Here is a 19,590-nt window from a genome sequence, read left to right on the forward strand (position 1 = left end):
AAGGTTGGTCAGTGGAGATCAGCAGGTCTCCAGAAGAGGAGGTGGCACTAACTCCTTTAATTAGTTGCTCTGGTAATATAACAAGTATCTGCCAGACCTTCTCCCCTTGATAGAAACAACTCTCATGTTTCCTGACATGTATTGCTGTGACTACCAAGTTCCTCCTGTTCTTTGCCCTGTGATCAGAGTTTCTGGTTGACCTTTGGATAGCTTTCATGGAAACCTGTGGTTCTGGACCTATAGACTGTTCTTGGACAACCTGACTTTTCTGCCTTCAAAGTCTTCAAGCTAGGAACCTTGTGGTACTGATACGGCAAGAAATGTCTTATTGATTTCTCCAACCTTCGTTCAGCCCTAAAAGCCTGTCCTTATCTCTGCTTTGGCTACTATCAGAACATTTGTAAATCAGTAAAAGCTCCTAGCCTTGCTTTTTGTTTTCATCAGTCTAAGGCTTGCATTGGACAGGATGAAGCTTAATATAGGGTGCTGCAGGGCTTAGTTCTCTTCCACTTTTATTTACTATCTACATGAAAGCTCTGGGAGAGGTTTTTATTCAGTTTGGGGTGAAGTATCATCAGTTTCATGAAGATATTCATTCAGTTACCTGTTGTGACTCCAGGCTGAGTCACACTTGCTGCAGAAGTTCTGACCTAGTAATACAAGATGGAATCACTGCTTCGTGGTAGTAGAGCTGGTTGTATCCCAGCTCCAGGGTTGACTTTGGATGGGGTTGCACTTCCCTTAATGGAGCAGGTCTGAAATTTGGGGGTTCTCCTATACTCATATCTCCTCTAAAACAGCAGGTATAGGCTGCAGCCAGTGGTGTCTTCACTCAGTTTCAACTAGTATACCAACTGCAGGCCTACTTGGATCACGGTGCCCTGAGAACAGTGATTAATGACCTCATCACCTCATGCCTAGACTAACACAATACACTGTACATGGGGCTGCTTCTGAAGTTGATTTGGCAGCTTCAGTAGACTCAAAGTGCAGCAGTTCATCTGCTAAACAGATATAGCAGATTCAGCCATGTAACAACTATGCTGTGGTCATGACACTAATTGCCAATTTACTTCCAGATGCAATTCAAAGAGCTGGTTATTACTTTTAAAGGCCTATGTAGCTTGGCTCCCAGGTACTCGCAGGACTGTCTAACCTAACACAACTGGATTGACCTATGTGTTCTTCTACAGAGGGCTTACTGAGAATCTCCACCCATGTGAGATGGAGGGAGTGAGGGTCTGATGATCACCCCTGTTGCTGTCTGCATGATTTGGAACACTGCCTCCAAAAGTACAGAAGACCCCAGACATACTTGCCTTTAGAAACTTTCTCAAAACCTGGCATTATTAAGGTGCCAGTGGTGTGGGCATTGCCTGTAGATTGAATGTTCCTCATTTTATGAACTATGCTTTGTTGTTGTGAACCACCTTGAATCTACAGAAGTAGGCATTCTATAAATTTATGTAATAAATTAGCTTGGGCATCTGTATTTCAGGCAGTGGAAGCCTAATTTATGTTTAATATGTAATGTTAATATATATCAAGGGGTAGCTATCCCCAAATTATCTTATTATCTGTAAGGGGAGAACATGAAATTTCACTAAATGGAATCTCATCCCCACACTCAGCCAGCACACTCTATTTAAAAAGCTAGATAGAGAATGCTTCAGTGCTGCTGATTCTTCTGGATCTGAATTAAGCTTGGCAATTATATCAGAAACATTTGGAAATGATAGTTTTTCCTTTTTTCTCATATGACCTTTCACACTGCTGCAGGGAGAATTAATCAAGATGTTTTTAACAATGGATCAAAAATGTATTTTTGTCAGGTTCAGCCCAAAGAACTCCACGAGACAATGCAAATACAGTTCTGTTGCGTTTATTAGCTTCCGCCTCAAGACAGAATCTCACCAGACTGAACCCAAGTTCCCAAGCCAGCCAGCCACAACACCGTGAATTCCTTAGGGAGGTACCAGCCTCATCTTCTTGAACTTCCCACGCTCCTACTGGGGGCTAAGAACACGCTTAACTCCCTGAGCATGGCCTTCATAAGTCCATTCCATCACAATTTTTCAGGTAAAAGTCTTTGAGCTAAGAAGTTCATGAAAGGGGCAGAGTAGCACCAATACTAATTTCATTTGGCCCTGATACTTGTTTTGGTTGTCACATATTTATTATATTTGGATATTGACTTCTTTATTCAAATATATGTCTATAGTTAACTGATTTCCTATATCCTTTGAAAGCTTTAAAATGTAATTAAACATTTAAATTTCATTTAATGATAATGCCCTGAAAACAAAGTGGAACATATAGATATTTTAATAATACATATTTGTGAGTGTATTCTTGATGTTATGGGAGCCAGGCTGCTAGGGATCTTATTAATTAAATTATTTTAGCAGCTGAAGCTCTACCAGTTCATCTACAAAATGTAAACAATAAAGCAAATTCCCTTTAGACTCTCCAATATCTCTATGTTAAATGTAAATAGAGGAGCAGATGTGTTTGAGGAGTAATACGTGCTGCACTGCACTCCTTTTATTCCAGCATAGTATATTTTGCTTTCATGTGTCACTGGAACAAACATAGACTACAAGGTCACAATATCCTTCAGCCTGCATGGCCCAAAAAAGGTTGCCAGGAAGAAAGCAGAATGAAAATGGGAGGTACATAGATCTTCCCAATTCTATATGGCATGAGAATTGGACAATCGTAGGCTAGAAAGATGGGCTTAAAATTAGAAAAATTCAAATGCCAAGCCCTTAACCAGAAGTTAAGATCAAGGTATTGCAAGACATCTGTGTCAAACTGAAAAAAGGTTGCAACTGATTTGAGAAAGAGGAGGTGAGTGGATGCTATGCAGGAAAGGAAAGAGCAATGGTAAATGCCCACAGTCTTTCTGAATCAGACCTATGATCCATCTACATTTACTCTGTGCCCAATAAAGACTACAACACAGGACGGCTAAAAAAGACAGACTAATTGGTTCCTTGTCATTCATCTTTGGCTTTTGGCAGTCTGTGGTTTAGAAATATCCTGAACATGGCTACACATGCCTTGATAATCTTGACTGATTCTAACTTGCATTCCTGTGCATCACGAATTGGTCTACCTCTTTTTGAACTGAAATGTAAGTATTGCTTAGGTGGTTAGAGCTTGTTTTGAATGGGCTCATTCTGTAACATTGACTGCAATGTTTAAATGCTCACCATCTCTGAGTAGAGCTACTCATATAGATGCTTGCTGTGTAAGCATCACCATTCTAGAATCAGGAATAACAAATGAATTGTAAGAACTCTCAAAATCACAATGTTTGCTTGTTGTAAGAAAGTGTTTAAATGCTATAGTACAGTGTTTTTCACACTTGACAACTTTTAAGATGTGTGGACTTCAACTCCCAGAATTTCCCAGCCAACATGCTGGCTGGGGAATTCTGAGAGTTGAAGTCCACACATCTTAAAGTTGCCAAGTTTGAAAAACATTGCTATAGTAGCTCTGTGGACTGAACCCACAAAACTACAGTATATGCAAACATTACCTTGCACTATTATCCTGTTGCAGTGAGCCTCACCAAAATGGCTGTATATAAATACCCAACAAACCTCACTTTTCCATGCCAGAGTACTGATGATGCTACCTAGTCTGGTAAGGAAACATCTGCAAGAAACCAAGGACTCAACCATAGGTTAGGCTACTTGTTATCTAAAGGGAAATTGTATAGAAAGTCTAATAAAAAAATTAAAAATTAGAAGGATAGGAACAAAGAAGAGAAAAACTAGATTTTAGATTTAAATAGTAATTAAAACCTGATATATATTTTTAAAGCAGCACTTGAGCCATATTCCAGTGTTCCACTGGTATTACTGGTTTCCTGTATCCTTCTGAATATAAATCACAATTTCAGCCTAAAATGTTTGTGTGCCCAAGCCTTCAAAGGGTAAGGATCAGCATCATGTATTAGCCAAGGATAACCTGGCTACATCATCTGGGCACGTTTGTTTGTTTTTTTAAATTGAGGGATGAAGTACATTACAGAGAACTGACACTCAAGTCTCGATATAAGGAGAAATGAAACAAGAAAACCTAGGGCAAATAGATGTTTTTCAACGAACATTTTCAGGGCATGAGTCAAGTGTTCTATCCACTCAGGAAGAGAGTAGATAAATACACTCTGGATGCCTACGTAAGATAACCAAGCAAAAATGGATGCAGAATTATATTGAATGAGGGGGAATTTTACACCCCAAAGTTCAGATGCAATCTTTGGTGTTATGGGAATAACATTTGGGTTAATTCTACTGATCCTTTAATGCTCTCTTTACATGTTAGGGAATCTTAGTCAGCTCAATCCATGCTGTCCAAGGGTTGCTCTTTTTCTTGTGTCACCCACAGTGAGTTAGTGATCTGTGATAGACTTTATATCCTACATATAGAATAACCATCATTGTGTGTTTCCTAGTTATTGGATCTCTGTTAGCAGACCTAGATTGCATTTTTTTACCATTTGTGATCCAGTGATGAAGCCATCATGAGGTGTAATTGTTTTGGATTACAAGTGCCCAACAGATGTCAGGAGTGCTATTTTACCAACATCCAGACAATTTCAAAACCGTTGCAGGAACTGGTCAGTTCTAAATTCAACATGTTTCAGAATCATTTCAAGATCCATCAAAAAAAGATAAGTCTTTTTCACTCAGCTTTAAGAAAGGAAAATCATAGGCAGTTTCTTTCTGATTTAAAAAAAAAAAACTCCGCTTGAGGTGGAGAGCTAGGGTTCTGTTCTCTGGCCAGAGTTCAGTGACAGTGGAAAAGGAATTATTCCATGTTGTCCTAAGTCATCTAGGCTCAAGAATAAACAGTCATGCATTTCATGCTGCTAATAAATTCCTTTTAAGCTGAGTAAGCTTCCACTTAGCCAGAGTTGCCCAGCCTTATTCTTGGATATTAGCTAGCACAGTTATTCTAAATATGAAATACAGAGTCAGAATTCTATTTGGATTATATTTATTTGGAATGTCACATCTACAGAATGGAAAGCAAAACAATTCTCCTTGGGGATGAAAGGTGCGCCAAGACTGCAAAAGCAGTACTGGGAAGACATGCTTTGCTATAAACAAGCACCTGCAAAAGGTTATTCTTTGTAGTGTCCTACTTGGACTCACGTATTAAAGCTGTCATCAAAGTAGATCTGATTATTTTGCACATGGCTTTCCTGAAAGGATGTTATGATTTTCTCGATGTTTGGTGGCTGGTGATAAATTAAGCTTTTATGATGTCATGTGAAAGGCCATTGCTTGGATTTCCTCTTCTGTAGAGCGTGCTGAGGGATACATTTAGAGACCTGCTTCGAATACAAAAGTGTCCAACCTCCTTTAACTTTAACCCTTTCATTAACCAATTGTTTTAGAGCCTCCCCCCACTAAATTAAACAGATTAACATATACAGACACAGATTATAAAAGATACATATTTTGTGTTCACACAAAATGCCAAAGTAGTGTGTTGAACATAAGAAAAAAAAATCCTTCATGTTATGGCAGTACAAAACAACTGAAAGTTTACTGAACAGTGTTCAAGTTTTCAAATTCTTCAGAATTGTTTATCAGGCTACAGCAGGAAGGTTGCCCAAACATTGATACTGAAAACCCAGAGTATGAATTTTTCCACATTCTTAAGATGCAGTGAGGGAGGAGACTGCAGACAGTCAAATGAGGCTCTTCCAGATGTTGTGATAGTCTCGGGTTGTGCCTTGGATCCTCTACCTAAAACTGCTGGATGAACAAACAGTGATTACTCCCCCATTTTTGAAAATATAAAATCCAGTTGCTGCTGAAAACCATTTTCCTCCCTAAGTAAAACAGACAAATTCCTTTCTGGATAGAAAAAAAATATAAAAAAGAAACTGAAATTAGTTTAAATGTTTAAAAAAATCAATAGGTCAAATTGGAAGGGGAATCCTTCCATTCAGAGAATCAAGCTCCAACTTCAGGTGATATAAAGTCTTCCTCCTCCAGCAAAGGGAGTGCATTATTGAATGGTAAAATTCAGCATTCTCTAAGTCGCACAAAAAATAAGGAAATCTAATTAAGATAATGCTGTAATACAGATTTGGGAAGGGGACAATTTATTTTAAGGCCAGTAATGTTAACTTTTTTTGTAATATTTTTTCAGATGACCTAATTAACTTAATGCCCTATTCTGCAAGCATTTCCCCCCCTCCTCCCCCTTCACTATACATAGGGACTGTCTGATGTCCCAATATAGTTTCGTTAAGGGCAACAGGACTTGTGACTAGTCACCAGAAATGTCTGGGAAAAATATCTTTCACCCTAGAAAGGCACTGATACAAGATATCCATATAAATCACATGTTTTAAAGTACTTGCGTCCTTCAAAAACAGGCTATTTTATGTGTTTGAGTCTTCCAACAGATAGAGTTTTATGAGTACTGTGAGAACAGTTCAGTGACATCATTTATCATCTATTGAAAACTGCAGAATCTGACATTTATCATTGATGAAGTGCAGTGTCATGGGAAGGGCTTTGGAGATTCACAAGATCATGGGCTAGAAGGGAGTAAATTACCCCACAACTGTTAGGCAGGACAATTGAGGCATGAATGTGTATGGGGAATATTTTTAAGATTCCAATAAGTACAGGAATTAGAAATAATATTAGATAAGCTGCCTTGTGCCAGGGACAGACGTACGGTATGCCAAGTCATACTTCCTCTGGGCCACCTGGAAACCAGTAAGAATAAGTTGCCATTCTCATCTCAGAGCTGAAAAAACATAAAGGTTGTCTGTCCAGAGATGATAAGTAAGCTAAACTAGAAAATAGAGAAGCAAAAGATACAGGGTTGCAGTCATGTAGAGGGACTGGTTAGATGCCATCGTTCTAAACTAATAAAACTATCATGTCATGCCTAGATGTTGGTGGGTGTCAACTCAGAATTGAATAAATATGAAGTCTGTGAGAGATGTGGAAAATATTTATGTGTAATTACCTATAACCCTTAGAAATACACTGTTATGTTATTGTTATTTTGTTCTAGTTAGGATTTCAAATGAATCCTTCTGACATTTTCAGTTTGCTGGTTCTGCTATACCTGATGATAAAGAACTTAGGTCTGATTTACATCATACATTTTAATGTGAACAAATCACTACAAATTGATTTCACAGATCAGTTCCATGCAGTTAATATGTTTGAATAAATGAATGCATGAGGGAGAGTTATGAGCAAACCCCAATTGCCAGAGGTTCTTTGTAGTGGTAAATGCTAATTGTTCTCATATGCCAGCTTAAAAAATGTGCTGAATTTAGAGAACTGACAAAATAAGGCTCCCTTATGGTGACTTTAAATCAAAATATATTGCAATAGGGTTCCACCCTGAGAAGATTACCCCACTAGAACTTCTGTAATGGAAAAGAAGTTAAACCAACTTATGTCTCATCTATAGTGGGAATACAAGGCGATTTCAGAATGATTTTCACCTAACCTTTTTTCCTTCTACTATACTGCAAAAGGGGAAGCAATCTAATGGGCTAATCCGAACCCTGTTGAAATTAGCATTGACTTTCGCTGTCTCTGGATTAACCTTCCCCCGGGAGGGTTATCTCAATAACGAACCACTTTTGGCAAGTGAGGCAGTCAAATAATTTTGCCTGTGTTTACATTGTCAGCCATGTGATTTGGTTGACTTAAGCAGACTGATAAGGCCTGCATATGCTTTATGTCCTTGTGTTGATTAACTTGCACACTGTTTCCATTAAAGCAATTAAGCACCATATTACCCCGCACGCAGGGCCCACTCCCGCTGTTTTGCTCCATTTGCCCTTTTATCTCCATGGCCAGTGTGCTTGTCAGAGCCCGCGCTGATGGACTCCCTTTCCCGAGGTTGAGCTGAAGTATTGTTTTCACACTGACGGCATTCTCTCAGTCCCCCTGCCGATAGACAATGCCACCAGGTCCCAACTTCCTGGACAAACCAGACAGTTTGCTGTTTTCTTCTTGTCTCTTATCGCTCCCTGTCACTAGTCTGGATTCCCTGCAGAAGTCTGGATTCAGCTTCAATTTGTGCTGATATCCTGCAGCATGGTGGGAAATGTGAAGCAGTGCCTATTCATTGCCTTTATCATCAGCCTTTTTGTTTATTACTTCTTGGGATCCATGTTTTTTAGCTTTTTGGAGGCATTAGATGGAAGAATAACAGACAGGTTTTTAGTGGATTAGGGAGTTGACTTGGCTGAGATTTCCTGGTCTGTAACTGACAGAAGTATCTTGGAAATTTTTTAATGGGTCTTATCCTAAGATGTGCTGAGTGTCAACAAACTATGAAAGCAATGGAGGGCTTAAGAGCTCAGCACCTCTCAGAATCAACTCCTAGTGGAAAGCTTCTGAGTTCTTTCCCCACACTGTGCCATGTTTAAAGTGATTTATTTGTATGCTTTTAAAGAACGCAGTGCTCGCTTTAGGAGATGGTCTGTTAATTGCAAATGAAAGTACTTTAAACTTGAGTTCAGTAGAAAATGTATGCATGAGTTTCTGACTGTTCATGACAATGCTACCTTAATAATAAAAATAACAGCGATGATAATAATTATTATATCTTGTTCCAAGTATTAACTAGTTTGTATAAAACTAGTTAATCTCAATACTTGAGATATTTAAAACAAATGCACTTTAAAATACATGTACTTTAATACTTTAAAACAAATGGAGGTAAGGAACCAAATTTACTGGCCTTCTTCTATGTCAACTTTGCTTTCTTCAAAATAGGAAAGAATTAAAACTGAACGTCATTCACAGATACTTTCTTTCTCACATTAATACATTTCTCAATGGCCTGCTAAAGAGCAAAAATCTGGTCTGCACATCTCCTGCCGGGCATAAAGTAGCATTGCAGTCCCCAAATGCTGCTCATTGACACCAATCATATTGGTCCAGTCGGAATTATGCCAAATACTTTCCTATGCCCACTTATCAAACTAATCCTTCTTAGTTTTCACATTTATTCTTACTACCATTCCCTTTGCATAGGGGAACAATAACTACATTTTCCAGTTGTCGGGCACATGTGCAATATACATGCACATGTTAAGCAAGTCACACAACTGGCAAACATAGTTTAGTATTTCTCCAGTTATACCATCTACATCTGCAGCCTTATGATTTTTCTACTTACATCACAGCATTTATTATTTTCTTTTCATCCATCTCTTTTTGACACTAATGTTAACAGCATTTATTTCAACTCCACAGCAGCATATCAGTGTCGTTCCCATAGAAATCCCTAAAATACTTCTTCCAGCATTCCCTCACTTTATTTTCATCCTAAATCATTTCATTCCATTTTTCTTAATTCTACTCATTCTGCTGGAGTTCCTCGTTGGACCTTTTTACCAATTTTTGAAACAATTGTTTATTTGTATAACAGTTGCTGCACATTTTCTCTGTGTTTTGTAATCTTAACCATTCTTTGCTCTCTTTGATTACATTTGCGCAACTATTTATTTATTTATATTTTTCAAATTGATATATGCAGTCCATCTCACTATACACTTGATTCTAGGCAGCATTACAGATAAAAACTATAAAATTTTGTATATGCGTGTGTGTGTGTGTGTGTGTGTTAAAAACTACAAAAGGTTAAAAGTAAGCCAAAAAGTATCTTTTTTGCTATATACACATTATATATCTTTTATTCTCATCTCCATCCACTTTCCTTATTTGCACTTTCCATTTTGCTGTTGCAAAAATAGTATCTTCTAATATTTCTTCATGTAGGACTCTCTCTTCCTGAAATCATGCTGAAGTCATTTCACTCTAGTTCTTTCATATGTTTCCTTTTCTTCCACGTCCATTTTTGCTACGATCCATTTTTTACACTATCAAAGAATGATCTATCCCACATTCAGAGCCTTTTACATTATATACTTCATTAATATCTTAGTCTTTCATCATAAATAAACCAATCATGTTTTTAATTAAGTCCTTTTCCATGTGTATATATGAATGGCGATATGTTTAAGCCACATACTCAAAACAAACTGAGAATTTTCTAAGCTGATGTCAACCATTCAAGATTCTAATTCATTCTTGGGTTTCCAAAAGGCCTAGTTACTTTTTCTGTACCCTTTAATGTTTGTTTATAAATGTTTAATGTTATCACCCATTCATTCAAGTTACCTTATAACTTACCTAATTTTACCTTTTTATCAGAATGTTACTCTCTGTATAACATTCCTAATGTAACCCTGATTCTTCCCTTACTGCCATCCACTATCACCAACCTATGGATTCCTACTTTCAGAAGCAACCTAGATGACCCCAATTCATACCTTCAGACATACATTGTAGTCCCTTCAGTCATAATTAAATCTACATCTTCACTTCTCTATATGTATTCATCAACTCACTCTAAAAAATCAGGCAACCTTCATTCAGATTCATTCATTCAGTTATATCCTTCCCTTCCTTTTCATTCCACAAACACACGATGTATCTACTTTTCTTCTTTCATTTCATTCATGCTGTTTACTGTTTAGTCCTCTTACATATTAATCTGCTATTGTTGTCACCAGATGAGCCCATAGATATTGACCACTGTGACCTTTTAAGGCTCTGATCCATCAAGGCTTTCACATAATGCTTTTTAATAAGTTGGGAAGGGTGTCGAATAAATCACCCAATTAGGCACATTCTGCCAATTGCAACTTTCCCTGCTAAAGGATGGACAGTACCTGTCAGGATGCCACAAGTGCAACAAGAGCTAGTTTTACCCCAGCACTCTTAGAACTTGGATCTCTACTTTAGTGACTCCTTTGCAAGCCAACATATTGTTACCTTCTTCTCACGACCTAGGAGATACCTACATGGACTCAGGATATAGCAATATCATGGTCCTTTAAAAAAATGAACATTATTTTGTCATGTCTCTGAATCCTATCAGGTGATATTTTAGGCAAATCCAAGTGATTTACCAATTCATAGTAGTCAAAACAGGACAAAAAGCTTATTAAAATACAGATGAACTGAGAGTGCTAATCTTAAATAAATTATACTCAAGGGGTTTATAAAATTTTTAGAAGGAATATTTCCCATATTCAGAATAAGTAAAAGCAAATAAAAATGGCCTAATTTCACCTATCTTTAACGTATTTCCCTCATGGTGCTATCATATTTTATTTGAAAACTTATCTGTGCTAATTTGAGAGCTAAGGCCATTTAATTGTACATGCCACAACATATCATTGATAACTGCAGTGGTAATGTAAGCTGACGTATAAACTTATTATATATAACTTAAACATGTAATTCTCCAAGAAGCATTATCACTTCCTCTATAGTACTGCCCATCTTTAAAGGGAGAAAGACACATTCAATTAAATGCTATTGTTAGCTACTGTAAAACCTTGATATATACTGGAATATAATGCTGAATACAAATACAGTGGTACCTCGGGTTACGAACGCCTCTGTTAACGAACTTTTCGGGTTACAACCAGCTCCGGCCACAAAAATTTACCTCGGTTCGCGAACTCCGCCTCGGGGTATGAACAGGATACGTGGCCATTTTCCCTCCCGTGACACGGTCCGCGGCCATTTTTCCGCCCCTAACACGTGGTCCGCGGCCATTTTTCTGCCCCTGACACGTGGTCCGCAGCCATTTTCCGCCCGACACATGGTCCGCAGCCATTTTCCGCCCCTGACATGTGGTCGTAGGGAGGGGGACTCTCCCTCCAAGCAATAGCTGCCTCCCTGTCCTCCACGCCAGAACGGATTAACGGTAATTACATTGAACCTTATGGGGAAATTTCCTTCAGGTTGCGACCAATTCGGGGTGCGACCAGAGTCATGGAACAAATTAAATTCGTAACCCGAGGTTCCACTGTAGTACCCCTCAGCTCTTCTTTAAGCAGATTTTGTTACTTCCTAAATACAGTTACAATAGAACATCTGTAGCTCAGGGTTGAACTGTGGAGTCCTTGGTGCTCTCTGAGCTTGACTGTTTGCTTACAGACGTTTCTTTACCCAACTAGGTAACATCATCAGTGCTAGTGAGTGTGGGGTTTGCTGCCTATTTATATATAGTAGCTTGCCCTGCCAGTTTTGGTGGAGGTGTGGTTTCCTCTTCAGTAATTCCTTGATTGGAGTATTGTTTTCTGCTTGTTTGTCTACTGTTAATCCCTGCTTATCTGAATATTGGCTGGGTAAATATAGTTATCCTGTATGTTTGCCTGTACTGCTCTGTGAAATATTAATATCACACTATCATTAACTCCCCCCTTTTCTCTCTGTGGTATTTAGGATGTACCTGCTTATGGGTCTCCTATCTTGCCTGTTCCAGGAATCACAGTTTAAGTTTAAAGGAAGCAAACAATGTCCGTTGCCCTCTTTTTGAACAATTCTGACAAATTCCTGGCCTTGTGCTATGAAGCTTTCTAAGACTGTGGTAAAGAAAATTGAATTAGACAGTAATACATTGCAGAGTGAAACCAGATTATTCACCTAGTGAGGTAAAATAAAAGCGATGATGACACCCAGAAGCAGTGCTCAGGAAATAGAATATTTACATAGAAATTGTTTGCATTTTTCCCCCTGGTTTTCATTGCTTTTTTTAAAAAAATTCCAGACCACACGCTGCAGACAGTTCTTCAATGCAAAGGAGTGTGCATTTTCTAAAACTATAAAAATGAATTGCCATGTGATCATGTCTAATACATGTAATTGCATATCATTTGATACTTAAACTTATGATTACAAAAAGGGAGGAGGGGTTTTTTTTAATGTCTCACTCGATAAAGTCATGCTTTTACCTATGAGAGATCATATCACAGCTAAGTGAACTTAAGTCTGTGGGAGAGAGAATTGTACAGTTGTGTTAAACAGCAACAGTTTGACTGTTGGCTTTCAGCTCCTTCATCAAGAGTTTGCTTTTCCAGAGCCAGGAGCAAACTATAACTCATATTTTAAACTTACATTGTAAGATTTCTTTTTATTTTACAGGATTTAAAAGATAGACAGATAGGCAGACAGAAAAACTTTACTCTGTGTTTATATATTAATTACATTACATTATATTATTATATACACTATCTTTCTTTCTATCTGTCTATCATCTCTCTCTCTCTCTTTCTCCCTCTCTCTCTCTCTGTTTTGGTTTGCTTTATTTTACCTGAAAGCTTTTGTAGCTTTGTTGAAGACAAGATGACTTGTTCCATACCATGGTGGATTTCTGTAGAATGTTTCTCTCCTCTCCCTTCCTTGTATATTTTTAGAGCCCAGTGGCAACAAAGAAAAAAAGCATCTATAGAAAAAACAAACAGTAACCTAGATTGTGCTTTGAACTTAGATTCCTGCAAGGCTGCACTCCAGCCGAAGCGGAAAAGCAGCAATGGCCATGTTTGACTTGGTCAGTTGACTTTTGATCATTCTTTTGCATTCATGATCTCATCCTTCAAATGTTCAGATCTGCCTAAGGCTGCAGGCCTGTACCTTGGAGTAAGCCTCACTGAGGCCAATCATACTTGCTCCTGAGTAGACATGTATGGAATTACATAGTTAAGAAAACAAAAGACCTGGCACAGAGTTCCAGTCTGCCCCAGAATTAGTTTGTAGGCTCCAGTTCAGACTCTATCTGGAGGCTAAACAAGTAGATATCTTATTTCATTCAACAGTGTTAACAATGTAGCTGAGTAGTTTCTGCTCCCAGCCTTATTTTTAACTGCCCTTTTTTAGACAGTTGTAATTACTTCAGTTTTTCATTGCCTGAACTACTTGCAAAAATGCAAATTATTAAACCCACATGACTGCAAATGCAACCCTTCCAATTTCGTTTACAAGTGATATGATGCAGATTAAAAAAAAGTTCTTGGTGTTACTTTGCAAAAGCCCAAGACTTGGCTGTAACCTGGGACTATTGAACAGATGGAATGCGCCTTTCTCCAAGACTAAAATGTGTCTGCAGATGCAATAATCTGACAGGTTTACAATAAAAATGGTCATGAGGTGCAATTGTGCATATGCATGCATATCTACAGTCAGAGGGATTTTTTACAAATAATAAAATTTTTAAAAACATGTCTATAAATTTAAAATGAATTAAAGTGGTTAGAAGACTTTAAGCCTTTGAATTATGTATTTTCTTTGTTCAGTCTTGCATTACTAATATTTACAGGTACTGCTTGTGATAGTTTTATAATGCCCAACTCTCAACAATACTGTTTAATGAAGAATGTGAAATTCAAAATCAGTCATTTGTTTCTTTTGTACATGGTGTATCTTAATTATGAAGCATATTAGCACTCTGTTGTTGTGATTGTGTGGATCTATCTGAAGGAAGACATAGCTTTGGGTTTGCTGTTGAACTTCTTAAATGTAGTCAAACCAGGATAGAATCAAAGTACAGGGTGTTGATTTTAAATAATTGCATGAAAACCAAACGCATGTATGCTAACCTAAAACAAGATTTTTTTAAAAAAATAAAAGAATCAATATTTATGTGCAATAATGTATTATATAGCAATTCTTCAGTTGGAACTGTAAAACTGGGAAAGATGAATTTCTAAGAATCACTAGTACTTTATTTATTTGGCAAATTGATATTGTAGTCTGTGGTTGATTACAACAGTGGAGCAAGATGGTGTTTATCAATCCTTTTGTAACCTTCATTTTGCATTTCTACATCTGCTATACCCTGGAAAGGAATCGGGCAGATTTTCTTTAGCTGAAACTTTCCTTTCATTTTGCTAAAGATGAAGTGCTAGTTCTGTGCTAAGTGTGTGTGAGAGAGAGAGAGGGAGAGGGCGAGAGAGAGATTGAAGTTGGTCTATGACCAGTGGCAAGAAAACAAAACAAAACACCGACCCACCCTACAGTGCAATTTCTTTCCTGTTTTATTTACCGTAGGATTTTCTTCAAGGCGACTGTACCAAAGCAAAGCAAAAACTCAATTGGAAACCCAGTGTCACTTTTGATGTAAGTTCTGTTTTTTTCCCTCCATATACTTAGTTGAAAACCACTTTTAGAAACAAAAGCCAATTTTTAACTTGTAAATATCTAATTCAATAGAAACAAAATGATCTTATAAAACAACTGCTACATAGTGACAAGGCATCCAGTAATTCTCCAAACTTTTACTGTGATGAGACTAATTTAATTATTCTAAACAATCAGTGGATAACAGCTGACCACAGAAATAAAAATTTTGTAAGTTGTAATGTATGTTCTACATTTTCCCAAGTGCAACATTTTTCAGATTGAGTATTACAACAGTGTGTTGTATTCCTAAAAAAAAAGAAGAAATCAGCTCTGAAAGGAAAGTGAAAGGGTATAATTCAAGAAATGGAAAACAAATGTATATTCATGGCAGCAGAATCAGTCCAAAATGTTTTGATGTCTGAGGCCAACAATCCAAATTTTACCCACCATAGTGGTAAGAGGATCCAAATAACTTGAACAATCAATCAATTATTCTTTAAAGAAAATGCTAGAAGTTGCACCCTAGTTATATCTCTAGTTCTCATCCTATGAATTTTGTGAATACATTTCAGAAACCACCTGGGGTTGTAGTCCACAAGAGAAAAAAATAAGTACAGTGGTTGTGGGAGGTGAAGGGCTTACCAATTTAATAGGCTCACTCTAAATAGTGAGACCGTTTTCTCTAACTCACTCTAAACAGAGATTCTAACACATGTTTATGTATGTGTTTCTTTCTTCTCACAGGAGCTGGTGAAGGAGATGGTGAAAGCAGATGTGGAGCTGATGAGGAATAACCCTAATGCATGAATCCGTCCCTCTTTCCCTACTTGCTCCATCAGTTTTAACTGAAGCTCTAGGGATGAAGCCTAATGATGAATCATCCAGAAGACATTGGTGGGGATGGAGATGCTAAGCTTCAATGGTGTTAGATGATTTGCTGCTGCCATTTTATTTCTCTGTGCTTTCGCAATGGATCAGTCCTTTTTTTCCAAATTAGAATCATGCATCATGCCTTTACATTTCTTTCTGACGGGGGGAGATTGAAGCAGAGAGGAGAGTTTGCAGTATATAATCAAAATCAACCTTGTCATTTCAGATCATTTTCTTTTGATATTAAAAATGTATTTCCATAAATGGGTATTTTAATGCTTTCTGCACTCCGAATGGCAAGTTGTACAAAAATACAAGCAAAAGTTGTATATTTTTCCTGAAGTTAGGGTATATCTTTTGCAAATACAGCCTAAAGGAAAAATTTAGGGAAAAACATTCTTAACATTGATTTAAGTCTTATCAGTATTCCCCAATATATTCAGACTGAATTCTGAAGACATCTTCAGATTAATATTCAATCAGAGCAAGGTTTGGAAATATAAAATGTATCATACATGAACCACACACAGATTACATACAGTTTAAACACACGTGCTTTTCATGTGCAAAGAGGAATTGCAGAGATTCAGTGCTATATCTAAAGTAGTGTCTTTGGAATGTCACACTGAGGTTAGTTGTCCAAGGAGCAAAAAAATGTGCAGAGAGATTTTGCTTTCTCCCACTAAGCCCAGTTACCCTGAAACGTTTGCCGTTCCTGCTACCAGACTGCAGCTATGTGCGTTAGGGAGATCTACAGTTAGCACCCAATTCTTGCATATATACATATATATACATCCCATCCTGTTTCTGCTCGTTATAATTAGCTATATAGGAGCCTAAAGCAGCTACAAAGATGGCCTTAAAAAGAGGGGAGAGAAATCCAAAGTTCAAAAGAAATTAACGTTGTTCATACTTTTTGTGCAAATGTATCCAGTTGGTGAGGAGGTTGCGGATCCCATAAATTTATTTTCCAATTGATTCTTCCACCTAATAATCCCTCACTTTATTTTGAAAACCAAGGAAGGGGGGCATTTCCAACTGCTCTGCTAGATCCTCAAGGCAGAGTTGCAGAAGTCCACAACGGTGAAGTCACCTTTGGGTGGGAACCATTTCACGCTAGCAGATCTGCAACAGTCGCTGCGATAGGGGTATATATATGTATATAGCAATGCAAAAAGGGAAAGGGGGCATGTGGATTTCCGGCGTAGAATGGAACTATTAAGACTTTGTAAGATGCGTGAAAGCGACGGTGACCCCCCCGAGACGTCGCGCTCGGCTTTTGGGAGGCGCGTACCAGAGACAGGCCACTCTTCGTGCGGACGCTGCTGCGAGGAGAGCGCGCGCGCAAGAGGAGGTCAGCCGGGGCTTGGCGCCGGCCTGGACTGCTGCTCAGAGGAGCGAGAAGAGCTCGCCGGGGCGGGGGCTCCCGATTGGGGCCCGCTGCTTCCGCAAGGCCGGCCTCGCCTCGCTGTTCCCGCAGGTGCAAGGAAGGGGGGCCGGCAAAACGGGCTCTCGTTCGACGGGCAAGAAGCGGGCAGGAGCCGTCTCTGGGCTTGCCGGGCGCGGGGGGGGGGTCTCTCTCTCAGCTTTGTCCTTCGCCTGCAGAAAGGCTTAACGGCCTGGGGATCGTGCGCGAGAGGGATCCCTGCAAAAGTGGGAGGAGGAGGAAGTCACCCAATCCCGCCAGATTCCTCAGGAGTAGAAAAGAGCCCCCGAGCGGCCCCTTTGACCCCCACCCCACCCCCCGAGGTCGGCGTCTCCCTTTCGAAAGGCTCGGGCGGCCCTGCTCTCCTCGCGTCGCGCTCCCTCCTCCTCCTCCTCCTCGGATCGCTTGCCTCTCCCGCTCCTCCCGCCTTCGAGGTGGGTCGGCTGGAAGGCGACTCTGCTCGGCGCCCTCCCTCGTGGGGGCGGCTCAAAGCCTGCAGCTTCCCAACCGGGTCAGCTGGCAGGAGGCCGCAATAGTGGTCGGAAGAGCCCCCCCCTCCCGCGCCGTCGCTTGGCCGCACGCCACCCACTGCCCTCCCCCTTCTTCCAGGACCGAGCGATCGCCGACCTGGCCGGAGGGTTTAGTGAAAGTACCGACCCTCCGCGATGGCCCCCCCGTTTCTCTCTCTGCCTAGGTGCCCCGGGGTATCGATGCGCTGAACTGCAGCCTCCCTAGTGCCTCCCCCTCCCGGTGTAGCGACACCGTAGGGGGTGCACTTCGCTCCAGGTAAATCCAAAGGAGAACCAGGAGGCTGCTCTGTTGCGGGGAGGGGGCTCCGCCGCAATCCACGGGACAGTCGTAGATGCGGCCCCTCGCAGGCTCGAGACCGAAGCCCCGGTCGGGAACGCCGCCTGCGCTTGTCGGCTGCTCTGGGCAAGCAGGAGCGGGTGGGCGGCGGAGCTGCCAGAGAACCAAAGGTGAAGCCAGCTATAGCCAAGTCGGCCGATACAGCTGCTACCTCTGACGGAAGGGTGAAGTTAACTGCAGCTGGAGCGTTAATTCGAAGAAAACCAGCGCACCTCTTCGGTGGGAAAACAGAACATTGAAGGCAGGCTGGAAACACATCGACGGGGGGCGGGGGGGGCGGACGCGACCAGCGCAAAGGATCCCGCCCATCCGTGGAAGCAGGAAGGCTTGCCATTAGATTCGGTTCCATCGCTTTGTTTCTATTGAGAATGCAAATTTCAAGTGAAGTCTTAATTGCAACTAACCTCTGCAGCGCTCAGGTTATGCCTATTCTTCTTTCTCCCAACCGCTCTCGAGAAACATTGTGGTGGCAAACGTTTGTCCTCGGCCAATGCTGCGAGCTGCCCTCGCTCTAGGCAGGGGTTTAGAGAAGGACAAGCAGCAGCCGTCCTCCGCGCCCTCCGACCCAGGTCGCTGGCCGAAATGCCCCCGACTACCCCCCGCTCCTTCCCAGCCTTGGTTGGAGTCTTAACAAGGCTGGTCACCTGCGGCGCGTGCCCAGCCACCCCCGGGATGAGCTGGAGGCTCTTGCATCGCCCGCGGGACCAGGAAGCTGCCAGGTCGAGGCTCCCAGCGGGGAGGCGCTCCGTCTTCGGTCACTGGGCTGCCGCCAATGCCGAAAATGGCACGCGCCCCACCCGGGCATGGCGAAGCCCCGAAGTGAACAGGCGCTGGAGAGGGCCGGGCCGGGGCTGGTCTCTTCCCCGCGGGGTGGGGCGCTGCACCCGCCCGAGGAACAGTTTGTTCATCGGGTGCTTTTCTGGGCCGCTCTTCCAAGGCGGAGGATGATGAAGGCTGCCTTTCGCAATCCAGACGTCCCATGAATGCCCAACTCCTTCCATCCCGCCCATCTAAACTGAGGCCTTGTGTGGCCCGAGGCCAGCGCCTGACCGGGACGATTCCTCCAGTCGCTGTGCTTCTCCCCGAAGCGCCTCTCTTCGCTTGCCTGTTCAGATAGCTTGCTTTCGGAGGCGGAAAGGGGGGTTGCTCCCCCCCGGCTTTTAATATCTTTAATGGGAGAAATCGGGGTGAATGAAAAAACAAAAGGACACGCTTCCTGTGAAGAAAAAAACAGAATATTTCTCAACCGGTCATCCTACAGACGCCTTGGACTATAGTTTCCATCAATCGCAGCCAGCGTATTGGCTGGGAAGAGTGGCAGTTTCCACTTAAGACTTCTAGAGGGAGCGCCCGGGAGTGCGGGGGGGGGGGGGCAGCTGCCCTACGAGATTCTAGGGAATTGGTTGGGGACCTTCTTTCCAACGGGGGGGCTATGAC

At 40.9% G+C, this 19,590-nt stretch overlaps 2 protein-coding genes across 3 annotated transcripts in view; one reads left to right on the forward strand and one right to left on the reverse strand.

Moving 5' to 3' along the window:
* GMDS (GDP-mannose 4,6-dehydratase) overlaps nucleotides 1–17,469 on the forward strand; it is a 330,486-nt gene extending 313,017 nt beyond the window's left edge. For both annotated transcript variants that reach the window (XM_088130877.1, XM_088130878.1), the window contains 2 exons: nucleotides 14,919–14,987; nucleotides 15,735–17,469. In XM_088130877.1, coding sequence (XP_087987003.1) covers nucleotides 14,919–14,987; nucleotides 15,735–15,797 — 132 coding nt within the window. In that variant the 3' untranslated portion in view covers nucleotides 15,798–17,469. The remainder of the gene's footprint in view (nucleotides 1–14,918; nucleotides 14,988–15,734) is intronic.
* Nucleotides 1–19,590, reverse strand: part of LOC148213700 (uncharacterized) — a 33,717-nt gene that overhangs the window by 1,894 nt on the left and 12,233 nt on the right. The window contains exon 2 of the mRNA XM_088130880.1: nucleotides 18,798–19,369. Coding sequence (XP_087987006.1) covers nucleotides 18,798–19,369 — 572 coding nt within the window. The remainder of the gene's footprint in view (nucleotides 1–18,797; nucleotides 19,370–19,590) is intronic.

This window comes from Python bivittatus, unplaced genomic scaffold, assembly GCF_059951505.1.
Source record: "Python bivittatus isolate LINGU-HERP-01145 unplaced genomic scaffold, Pbiv_v1 ctg000840_np1212, whole genome shotgun sequence".
NCBI classification, from domain to species: domain Eukaryota; kingdom Metazoa; phylum Chordata; class Lepidosauria; order Squamata; family Pythonidae; genus Python; species Python bivittatus.